Source organism: Plodia interpunctella, chromosome Z (genome assembly GCF_027563975.2).
Source record: "Plodia interpunctella isolate USDA-ARS_2022_Savannah chromosome Z, ilPloInte3.2, whole genome shotgun sequence".
NCBI lineage: Eukaryota > Metazoa > Arthropoda > Insecta > Lepidoptera > Pyralidae > Plodia > Plodia interpunctella.
In genome coordinates this window covers 4375953-4388616 of record NC_071324.2, presented here as the reverse complement: position 1 = coordinate 4388616, position 12664 = coordinate 4375953, and the positions used below count along the sequence as shown (strand labels likewise).

At 32.2% G+C, this 12664-nt stretch overlaps 1 protein-coding gene across 2 annotated transcripts; it reads left to right on the top strand.

Annotated features, from left to right (window-relative positions):
• Window positions 1-2697: 2697 nt before the first annotated feature.
• Window positions 2698-11319, top strand: LOC128683063 (lysophospholipid acyltransferase 5-like). 2 transcript variants are annotated; one of them, XM_053768276.2, is made up of 5 exons: window positions 2758-2835; window positions 3356-3399; window positions 4447-5169; window positions 5673-5807; window positions 8659-11319. In XM_053768276.2, the coding sequence occupies exons 3-5, from the start codon at window positions 4452-4454 to the stop codon at window positions 9270-9272; spliced, it is 1467 nt and encodes a 488-aa protein (XP_053624251.1). In that variant the 5' UTR covers window positions 2758-2835; window positions 3356-3399; window positions 4447-4451; the 3' UTR covers window positions 9273-11319. The 2 variants fall into 2 exon arrangements, with proteins under 2 accessions (XP_053624250.1, XP_053624251.1); XM_053768275.1 differs by lacking the exon at window positions 3356-3399 and having other exon boundaries at window positions 2698-2835.
• The last annotated feature ends 1345 nt before the right edge of the window (window positions 11320-12664 follow it).

Below are 12664 nucleotides of genomic sequence, written 5' to 3'. Positions count from 1 at the left end.
GAAAAATACAACATGATAATAAGTATTCCTTCAGACAACTCTTGCGGTAACATCCCAAATGTTATCAGTAGGTTAATTCAAATACCTAGTAGAAATTATCCTTTAATTCTAATTCGTATCACCTGCACTAACAGAATAAACTATGAGTATTTTAGGATAATTAATTTAATTATGTTTTAATTGGATATTAACATACTTACATTTGTTATAAAGCCATTTTTTTGTTTCCGTTTAAATATTTGACTTATCTAATCGAAGATAAACGAAACACCTAGACGTAAACAAGTATTTTATGCTATAAATAAAATATTATTTTGATTATGATGTAAAAACAAATAAGAACACTTGGATTAAATTAAATGTAAAATTAGTGTTATTCAAATTGGAGATTATTTCATAAATTTTGTTATTGAAAATTATTGCATGCCTGAAATGGCATTGTTGTGTTGAAACTATTACATACATTATTCTTTTACAATCATTTATATGGTTTATACCTATAAATACTTAATTGATTTAATTTTACTTCAAATCCCAAATCATTCTTAAATGGAAAACATTCTCATTCCGATATAAAAATAGCGTACAAGTGCGGCAAACATCATGATCATGAGGGAACCAGTTCGGATAGGAATCCTCCTTTCGTGCAGAATCCGTGCTTATTATATATAGCCATAGACTAATCACAGATCCTACGCCGTAGATTATGGAATATTACTACTACCAGATTGCGCGTATTGATGTGTGAAGTCTTTTTATATGAAAATATGTTCAATAATTTATTAAAGGTATTGTGTTTTACAACGGACTTGAATCATTTAGCAAATTCGTCTTGTATTTAAGACTTTGTGTTCTGAAGCCTATTAAATCCTACTAATAAAGGTATTTTAGTCGTAAATCTTCAAAAATATTAAAAAAAAGCTTTTGCCGCTGCTTTGATCGCGTGAATTTTATAGCAAAATCTCAGAAATTGTTTATCGCGCACTCTTTAAGACTGGTAACTATACCTATATGATTAAAATTCGCATATTTTTCTCATTTTAGTTCAATTTCCTGTTTCCCGCTGCGTGTTTCGTACCGCAAACTTATCCAATTCCGCTTCCTGCATATAATATAGATATATAATAAATATAATGTAGATATCCCATACCGTTTCCTATTACAGTGCCCCCATTTGAAGGGCTTGAGGGTTAATTTTCAGAAAAATCTGAAATACGTATTCATTAATTTGTTGTAAACAACCAAAAACCAAATTTTCATGTCACTAACTTCAGCGGTCTAGAACTTTCATATTAACGGTTTTTCACCCCTTCACCCCCTTCGAAGTAGAATTTCCAAAAATCCTCTTTTAGTGCTCACCTACACTCACCTACATGCACAATTTCAATATCCTACGCCCAACCATTTTGGGTGTACGTTGTCTGTAAGTCAGCCAGTCACTCAGTAACGGAAGAGTTTTATATATATAGATACTGCCCCCACCAGACTCTTCTGTTATCCTCTCTCACTAGCCAAAGGCTGACTAGAAGAGATTGCTTAGCAATAGGCCCACGTATTATTTTGTACTAATATTGTTTTTATGGGCAATAAATATATTTTGTATTGTATTGTAGACATGAAATTTGGTCAATATTAAAATTTAGTTTTAATAAAGAATTCAATAAAGTAGACAGAGAAAGTCGTTCTGACAACTGATAATTTTTTTTTGTATGAATACAACGAAAATAAATAAAATTACCTTGTGCACATAAATATTACGTTGCGGGCCATGACGACGCTGTGCATTACACCGCGAGCCGCCATCGCCGCGCGCCGTGTTCAACAATATAAAAGTCTAACAATATAAAATATCTACCTACATAAAAAAATTCGCCGTGCGTATTTTTAAATTTTACTGTAAAGTTGTGCTGTAAAAGGCAAATGTTGATTGATCTGGCTGAAAACGAATTTATTTTAAAACCAACGCCTATAGTAATCTCGGATAATGTAGCTTTCTAATGGTGAAAAAATTTTTTCTAAGTATTACAACCAATTATTTTCACAGCTATATAAAACATTACATTGAAGTTTGTAAATCTGTGATTATTATAGATTTTTATGGATAAATTTTGGATTTCGATTTTTTGTGTTTTGACTATGCACATAATATCAGTAATAGGTACTGATAGCCCTATTTTATTTTTTGGTATAATAAAAAATGTATGTTATATAATATAGAAAAAATACGGATTTTATAAAATTATTTTTTTAGATTTAGAAAAATGATAACTTTCTAGGAAGATGGATTGTTAGGTTTGAAATGATTCATTCTCAACATATTTTTCTTAAATAGGAACCTCCATCCATTGATTATGATCATGGAATTATTAGGTACTCCATACAAAAAAAATATTATAATGTATAGTAAATCTGTGGATTATGATTATTTAAGTACGTAAATCGAGCATACAAACATCACTACCTACGTAATTATAGGTACAATACATGGAATTAGTAGGTACCGAAGTACTTATTAAATCCATAGTACAATAAGCGCAATAATATAAACGCATACTCTTGGCCACACAATGATGAATACCGGTCCATACAATCCTTCTAGAGATCTATTTTGAAATTTGATGCCCTAGTCACCTCACTTTTCCTGGTCTTTTATAGATCTCTTTGCCTTTTCAGATGGTTATAAACGAAACAAAAATAACCATAGATAGAAGGGCCGCGCGCTTTGACTTGACACTTGACTGACAGGCAACGGCGAAGATTTTCTTTCTGTCTGATCTTTTCGTGGCTGCTGGACGTGTAGAGAATTGTAAGAAATAAGTGTTGCAAATAAACCAGGTATTTATCGCCTTATTTACAAAAGTAATAGACTAAAGTCGTGAAAAGGCCCGGAAATTTTTATTTTTATAAATATACATGCTAAATAGTGGGTTTTGGTAATAATATTAACGAGGTTTTATTTTTTTAATACCTTTTCAAAAAATATTTAAAAAAGAGTTTTTAAATTTTGTTTGTATAATGAAGAATAGTTTTAATTTCCTGCTTAATTTATTTATCATTTTCGTATGGGAATTGAAAATTGGTTGTTGAAGGGTCGAGACCCTTGTCTAATTATGCGGCTCCAGTCTCGTTAGAATTTTGGGTAGATGTACCATTAGGTAAACGTTTTACAATATATTTTAAGTATAATAAAAGTCGTTACATAAAAGGGCAGGAAATCATTAATTATCTATTAAATACATAAATGGTGGGTTCAACCATAAGGTTAAACCTAACAAAGGTTTTATTTTTTACCTACCTACAAAAGTAATTGCAAATGAATGTTTCAATTAATTTTGTTAATTTTTTTTTATCATAGCGGGATATCATTGAAAACTGGTTATTAATTTGACCCTTGTCTATGTAAGTATTAATATGCGGCTCCCCCTTGTCTATTTACGTATTTATATGCGGCTCCATTGTCATTAGAATTTTTGGGATAATATGTGGGTAGTTGTTCCATTATAGATTTTACTTTTTTGTTGCCTACCTTGCCTATTTCTGCCTTGTAGAATTGAATAACTAGTAAATTAGCTATAGCATCATTTGGCCGACATTTATTTAGATTTATGCACTTACATTTTAATCATGATGTCTAGATTAAAATTCGGTTAGTTTAGTTCATCATCTAATTTAGTTAGTTCATCATGGTTATTTTTCTGTCTGTGTAATTCATAATTTTGCAATTAAAACTTGAATATTTTAAACTATGTTCAAATTTCACACATCGGTAAAAATCAGAAGACAATGGTCCATTCTGAAAATGATGTTGATGTTTACCATATTAACTCTGTCATATAATATAGGTAGCACTGAAAGTAACGATAGACTAATTTGCTATATTTACAATTTTTTTCTATTTATGTGTATTTTTATATAAATATAGAAATTTTATTACAAAACATGCCCAAATTTTATTCATAACATAAACAATTTGTTTAGCTCTTAAACAGGAGACTAGGTACTCCACTTACAAATATTTACTACAGATGTTATGAATTCAATTAGATTTGATTATTCACATTTTTTCAACTAGGTGCAGGAATCTATGATTTCCTCAACGTATTACTAGGCATTTGTTTTATTTTATTTCTTTATACTTTAAATTGTAACCTTTGTGAAAAACTGAAAGAAAATTCTTAAGATAGGTGATAGTTTATTGGAATTATTAAAATATCAATTTTAATAATTCCAATAAACTATCACCAAACCAATATATATCTGACTAATATTATAAATGTGAAAGATTGTGAGGATGTGTGTGTATGTATGTTTATTACTCTTTCACACAAAATGTACTGGACTGATTGTTATGAAATCTGGTACACGGGTAGAACATAACCTGGAAATTCCCGAAATACCCACAGGAGCGAGAGGAGGATAGTAACCAATATTCTTAATTTATTACAGGGAAAATGATCGGATTACTACTCAATGTGTTAGGGTGGATAGGACTCAGCCCTCTCCCCTATATTGCTGGGCTTATTGGCAGCACTGAACCTGCACTGAAGCTTTTGTTATCAATATTACTAGCTTATCCCTACGCATGGATGTATCACAAGTATTACTGGCACTCAGACAGGAAGTCTGACAGAAATAACCTGTTCTTTATCATCATGGGCCTTGATTTGGCATTCTACAATTTTGGAATATCCCTATATCATAATATTATACCTGTTGTTGTGTTGTACCTAACGACACAGATATCCGAGGATGGCAAGATTAATGCGATAATAACATTTGTATTCAACTTAACCTATCTAATAGTGGGTTACATAGTAACAGAATCTGAAGATTATGATATCACTTGGACCATGCCTCATTGTGTACTAACGTTGAAACTAATCGCATTATCATTTGATTTGTGGGATGGTCAGTTGCTTCTTAAGGGAGAGAAGTTGTCTGCAAATGCTCAAGAGACGGCTTTAGTGACACCCCCTACTTTCATGGAGCTCCTCGGTTTCGTTTACTTCCCGGCTTGTTTCTTGGTTGGCCCAATCTTCTCATTTCAACGTTATAAAAAATACATTGAAGGGAAGTTCCCCTTGGAAGCTGAAGCCTACGAATACCAACAGCAAGGAATGATTAAATTGATTCAAGGAGCTCTGTATTTGGTGGCGTTCCAAATTGGAGGTGAGTGGACAAGATATTATTATTCATATGTTTACTAACAATCCTTTTCACCTTCCAGTTGGGTATTTCGTTTTCTAGAATGTTGTGGACATTCCATACCATCGCTGCATATGTATATCCAACCCCCTTATTTTTCATTATGGGCTAAAAAGTGATAGAGATTTTTTTTTGAGAAGGTATATTATTGTAATTACGTCGTATCCTATATTTGATGTACATATCAGTATTATGCTGTACTACATAAAGGATACTTTTTTTATTATTATTTACTTAAAATTTTGTTGACATTTAAATTGTATAGTTTTCTTTTGTTGGTTTCATGTCCTAACTCCCATTGATAGGTCTACCTACTCTATGTTATTATCTACAATAAAATTATTCATGTTAAGGTAACATTGTAGCACGAATTTCCTCCACTGAGAACCTTTAAAGTTCTAGATAGTGTATAAAATATGTACTCGTAAAGACATAAGAAGCTCATCGTATTTTTGGTTTTGTTTCAGGAAGCGTGTTCAGTATGAAGTATATGCTGTCAGACGAGTTTTCGGAAAATTCCTTCTTCTACAAACATATGTACTGCGGACTTTGGGCCCATTTTGCACTGTACAAATATATTGCATGCTGGTTACTGACAGAAGGTAAGTCTTTTTATAAAATAATTCATTGTACATCCAATAAAAAGTCATATCAATATTATTTAAGTAACTGAAAACATGAGGAATGGTTGTTTATTCATGAGGAACGATATAATTCTAAAATCGTCGTAAATATATTTATATAGCTACATACAATATATATCTCTCATTTCGCGTTTTCATGGTTGCATTTGGGGCTGTGACGCCGCGAAGTCCGACGTAAGAAATACACCTTAAAATTACGAAGATCCGCTGTGATTTTACAAAAATTAATAATTTAAATATGGAGTATAATTCTAAGGCGGGAGCATACGTCATTCATACAATCTTTCTAATACATATTATATGCGAAAGTTTGTGAGGATGTACAGCACGACCATAAAGAGATGACTAAAAATGAGGGCGCTAGTTTCTTGTAGCTGTCACATTTTTGACGTAAAATACTGAAGTAGGTATACCTATTGCAACAATTTTGTATGGAAAATGTTTAGTTCCACTTTAATTTATTTCTACTCTTTATGGTCAAGCTGTATGTGTATGTTGTTACTTAATAACTTTTTGTACCTACATTTTATGCAAATAAATTTATTGATTGATTGAATTCCTACGGGAGCGAAGTCCGAGGCGCATCTAGTATGTCATAATGAAAGAGAAGATACATTTAAAGTTTAAAGAAAGTATTGTTGGTATTTATGTTAGTGTGCTGGGACAAAGGTTATGTAGATAATAAGATTTACAATTGTACTCATTTAGCTTATAAATATTCCTACATGGAGTTACCAATTACGAAAGTTATATCCCAAACGGAAACAATGGCAGTTACAAAACTGGTCTTGAATATTTATTGTTGTCTTCAAATTATGGATTTGTTTTAAAATGTGATATTACATTAATCTGTATATTTGGAAATCTGGATCGAATCTTCTCCTTTATCGTAAACAGAGCGTTATGATATGTGCGTGTCAAAGTAAGTAGGTATCCTAGCTTAATTCGAATTTTATTTTCGAAAATTATTTTAAGTTGATGAGTTTGTTTTTCTTTATGTTTATATTTCCTCGTTACGAGTATGTAGGGTATAAAGACACGCAGTGTAATATCCTGTAAATTAGTTTTTTTTTTTTCAAAAATGTCATTTTTGACACAAGCTTTTATTCTCGTCAGATCTTATTTCATTCAATGCGTGACATAAAAATCACGTCCATGCAGTAAACCATTGAGTTCCCTTGTCGTGAACCGTTCCTAGGTGCACCATCATGACATGATTACCATTATATTTCATTGTCATCGAAACTAACGGGTGTACAAAATTTTCAGCTCAATCTGTTGAATATATCTACTTCACAATTGAGCTGCGAGATTCCACTCGAATGTTATGTATATTACTTATTACAATATATTATATATTACTTACATACAACGCAAATAAAAAACATTGTAAAAAGCAAGACCTGATCCCTGTTATAATTTGCTAGTGCTCTTGCCGCGGTCGAAATGCTTATTTACCGCAAGATTCATTCATGCATACATTATGCGCATGTAGAATAATTAGTATGTTTAGGGGTGTGCGCGCGCATGACAACTTGCGTCTTCAGTCGCTGACGTAATCAATAGACATGTGTGTTTTGTATAGTATTTAGAAGATTTTATTTACCTTGTAACTTTGTCTCGGTCTCGGTGGAATCTTGCAACTTAATTTTTGAAGCAGATATATCAACTGATTGAACTGAAATTTTGTACACATGCGTGGTTTGGATCACAAATTGTCATCCAAACCAAGCATGTCTACTTGACATGTGTCATTGACAATGCATTATTATGATAAGCATGACATAATGGTGCACCGACGAACGGTTCCCAACGAGGGAACTCAACGGTTGGCACCCAGATGTGCACCCAGGAACGGCTCTAGACGTTGGAACTCCTCACCGGTACGGTTTACTGCACGGTCATGATCTTTTGTCACACATTGAATGCAATAAGATCTCCCTAACAACAATAAAAGTTTGTGTCAATAATATCATTTTTGTAAAAAACTTATTTACGACTAGCATTTTCCCGCGGCTTCGCCGGCGGGAATTTCCCACATGAACAGTTATTTTTCCGGAAAGAAATACTTTTCATAATTTGTAGTAATAACAAGGACATTATGTTAAACGTCCTTCACTCATACACTGTAGTGAACATCATTGTACGAATACATTAAAACAAAACATACAGTCATGCAGCGCCATTCGTATGTTTATTATAATCACGCCACATTCGTCTATAATATATGACAACTATGGACACTTTGAAATGATAAGCTAATATGAAAGCTATATACTACTACAATATTCTGCCTCACTTTCCGGCCACTAAACAGCAGGCCTATCATAAAATTTTTTAGAACGATTCCAATGCAACTCAGTTCAATTTAGGAACCTAAAATGAATCGCATTCATACAAAAAATTAAGTCGATGGTACGAATTTGCGATGCAGTTCAGTTTAGGTCGTAAAGTGGATCGCGTTAAGAGATGATGATAAGCCCCCTGGCCTTTCAAATGTGTTATTGGCAGCGCAGTATAAATACCCTGCCGAGCCACAGAATGTAATTTCGTAGCTCTAAGCCTAAAAGTTACTTAAACACAGCAACATAAAAATAAATTTAGTGGTGGATTTTTATTAATTTAATAATACATATCTACTTATTCCAATTAGATTACTGCCAAAAATTAAACCCATTGTGAATAAATATAATATATAATAAATATTGATATATATTGTAAGGAGAGTAACGATTGAACAAGTGACTACTTTGTTCATTCAATTGACATATTCATCTACATACTGCAATATGATTATTTTGTTTGACAGCCGCCTGCATCAGGTTCGGGCTATCGTATAATGGAATGGAGATACCTGCCGGCGGCCTGTTGCCTATATCCAAATGGGACGGATGCAACAACATCAAACTTCTTCGATTCGAAGGTGCCACCAAGTTTCAGCACTATATTGACAGCTTCAACTGCAATACTAATCATTTCGCCGCAGAATACATTTACAAGAGACTTAAGTTCCTAGGCGACAGGAACCTAAGCCAACTTTTAACTCTTCTCTTCCTTGCAATCTGGCATGGCATAAGGTCAGGTTATTATGTAACATTTTTTAACGAATTCATAATAATTTACATGGAAAAGGAATTAGAATCTATACTTAAAAAAACGATAATATATGAAAAAATGTGGTCAAATGTATTCATTAAGTATTTGATGTACATTTTGCTCAAAATGTACACAATTATATTCATGGGCTGGAGTCTTGTACCTTTCGATGTTAAGGTGTATTCGAAGTGGTTGAATGTGTATTCTAGCCTATATTTTTCAGGATTTTTGCTGTTTTTGCCTTGGGCTTTCGTTTATAAACCTCTCCTGATAAAAGCCATTCACTATTATCGCATTAAGCGAGAAGCAGCAGAAAAAATAGATTGAGGTTAACTATGAGAAAACTAATTGGCACTTTTGAAATATATTTTATTTTTAGTTCCTAGAGATTGCTAGTGTTAGTCTACTTGTAATCATTTGCGAACCAATTTCATTGTTATTGTTTGTTAATTTAATTGGCAACGTTATACTTTCAAAACTTAAAGTAGGTACCTAGATACCTAGATATTTTGTAATAACGGCCTGTTGCCGATGTCCAAGTAGGACGGATGCAATAACATCAAACTCCTGCGATTTAGAGGTGCCACCAAGTTTCAACACTACATTGACAGCTTCAACTGCAATACTAATCATTTCGCCGCAGAATACATTTACAAGAGACTTAAGTTCCTAGGCGACAGGAACCTAAGCCAACTTTTAACTCTTCTCTTCCTTGCAATCTGGCATGGCATAAGGTCAGGTTATTATGTAACATTTTTTAACGAATTTATAATAATTTATATGGAAAAATAATAAGAATCAAACTGAAAAAAACGAAAATATATGAAGAAATGTGGTCAATTGTAAGATATACATTTTGCTCAAAATGTACATAATTATATTCATGGGCTATATGAGTCTCGTAAAGTTGCAAAATAACATATTGTTGCAAAGAGTTCAAATCACATAAGAGAAGAGTCTCGATTTCCCGTTTCCTGCTATGATTTCCGCAACGGTTTATGTCTCATAATATTAAAAATATATATATTATGAGACATAGATGTTTAGAGCGTCTTGGCGCAAAATGGTCTTTTTCTCACAATGTCCATTTCTCTTAATGTCCTCCTTAATGTTTTCTCAAAATGTCCATAATAAAAAAACTTTTTTATTCAGTTGCTTATCTAAATTATCATCAAAAACACGCAAGGATATTTTGTCAATTTTTCAAAAAATCCCCTTCGCAAGGAATCGTCTGGGTATTTTTGTAATAAGCCCCATATTTTTATGCATATTAGATAATACATTCAATAATAAACCTAAATTGTGACAATGCAAAGCTATATCATTACATGTATATTTCTAATATAATGCGTTATGAGAGAAGCTTGTAGATTTGTTTTTCCATTTGATAAACTTACGGCTTATATGCAAATATTTTGTCTTGTAAATTAATTATTTTTAAAGAGAAAGTGCATAATAAATTGTGGAACGATTTCATTCAAGTACAAATAGCGCAGCCTTATTGCACTCGATGATATTGTGTTATATTTTTTATGCTGTGACTGGCTTAAGGCCTGTTTTTATTTTTATTTTATTTGGGAAACATACAATGTTGTGAGCAGGTAGGAAAACATTTTGCAAACATAATATCTATACCTTACATATTGTTAAATATAAAACAAAGTCCTCAGCCGCGTCTGTCTGTCCGCGGTAAACTCAAAAACTACGGAGCGGATTTTCATGCGGTTTTCACCAATAGATTGTGTGATTCTTGAGGAAGGTTTAGGTGAATAATTTATTATGTTTTACCCGAGCGAAGTCGGGACGTGCGGCGTTTATAATAATTTACATTTGTTTCAAATTATTTATTTAAAAAATATGAGCATGAAATTTAAATTAATAAACCGTTCTCTTGTTTTTTTTTAGAAAATAGAAATACTGCTTACGTTACGATCAAACATTATCAATATACTCAAAATTAATAGAAATGAGTTATAATGAGGCGTTGTGCGTAACGCTTAACGACTTGTTAAAGTAATAATGTGTTAAAAATTAATTAATTTAAATCCTTTTGTAATGGTTATATGTGATATGTTTAACGTGTCTGTTTCAATGTACGTATTCTTTATTTACGTTTATTATTAAGTAGATCGTATTAGTGCGAGGGGATAATTTAAGTGTGCGCACATTAGATCATCTTTAATAGTATTTTCTTATGCCAAATTATTCAATTTATTTAGAGAATTAAATTTAATCATCTTTATAAAATTCTTATAATATATTTACTATAATTTAATTTTATTAAAATAACAATGTAAGATTTAATGAATTTAAATAGCAGAGGTTTTACCTAATTACTGGAATAAACTTTGCAATATATTATTATTTTTATTAAGTACATTTTTTATTTCATGCATCTTGCGTCTTGCTTGCGCATAACCAACCCGACGGCACCAGTGGTTCAATATGAACTCAAGGGTGAGAGACCAGCGAGAACTACGATTTAACCTAATACTTACCGATAAGTTTTTATCAGTAAGTGTTAAATTAAAATCAATCAAATCTCAGATGAGGAGAATTACTGACAAAGTGGCATGGCCATTAGTTTACTAGCTGATGCCTGCGACTTCCTTCGCGTGGCCGAACAATTTTTGGTAATGAGTCAAAATTATTAGAGAAATTTAATTGTACAGACAAATGTAACGATACCTATACATACAGAAGATGCTAATCAGACTGAAATAAGTATATTTTGTATAGTTTAGCTGAACTATTATGACTTTTCTTCAGGTGTTCCAGATCTTCGGTTTTTATATCTCAACAGAAAATGCTCATCAGTCTGACCAATTTTTGTTAAGGCGTCGTTTCTATATTTCCTATAGTTTAGCTGGACCCTCATGGGACTGCATCAGGTGTTCTAGATCTTCGATCTTTATACCTCAACAGAAAATGCTCATCAGACTGAACATATTTTGTTAAGTCGTCATTTCTATATTTCCTATAGTTTAGCTGGACCATAATAATAATAATTTGTCTTTATTCATGTGACTTAAATAACAGTTATACAATCTATAGATCTAAATTAAGTTTTTTTTTCAGGCTGAATAACTTTTGTTAAGCGTCATTTCAATATTTCCTATAGGTGTACCATCATTGGTCTCCATCAGGTGTTCCACTTTTCAATATATATTTTATACCCTATTATATAATTTATAACCTATATGTTGCCCAGGCTTAATAGCCATGTAACGAAAAAGTTTCATTTAAATCCGTCCAGTAGTTCCGAAGATCAGCGTGTACAAAGAGTCAGACAGGTTTTTTTTTTTTTTCAAATTCTTACTCTGTTGATGTGAGTATCGTCGACTTTATTTTTATGTAAGTTTATTCAAAGTACAGGATTTCTTTTCTACTGTTTTATTATATGTACTAGCTTTAGCTCGCGGCTTCGCCCGAGTGAATTTAATAGTAAAATCTCGGTCATTCTGATGAGTACTTTGTTTACCAATTTTCAGCCTTTTATCTTGAAAATTGTATTTACCTACGTCCCATAAAATCTTTGAAGTTTAATTTTCAAAAAAATCTGAAACACGTATTTATTAATTTGTTGTATACAACTAAAATCCAAATTTTCAAGTCACTACAACGGTGTAGAACTTTCATATAAAAGTATTTCAATGGAATTTCCAAAGATCCTCTCTTAGTGCTCACCTACACTCCCCAAGGAACCTTCCTACGCCCAG

What these genes read in the sequence shown, in the direction of transcription:
- LOC128683063 (XM_053768275.1), top strand. Translation starts at nt 4,452, where the DNA reads ATGATCGGATTACTACTCAATGTGTTAGGGTGGATAGGACTCAGCCCT. An exon ending in GGTGGCGTTCCAAATTGGAG is followed by an intron (nt 5,170 to 5,672) that starts GTGAGTGGACAA and finishes GTTTTGTTTCAG; the next exon opens with GAAGCGTGTTCAGTATGAAG. An exon ending in ATGCTGGTTACTGACAGAAG is followed by an intron (nt 5,808 to 8,658) that starts GTAAGTCTTTTT and finishes TTTGTTTGACAG; the next exon opens with CCGCCTGCATCAGGTTCGGG.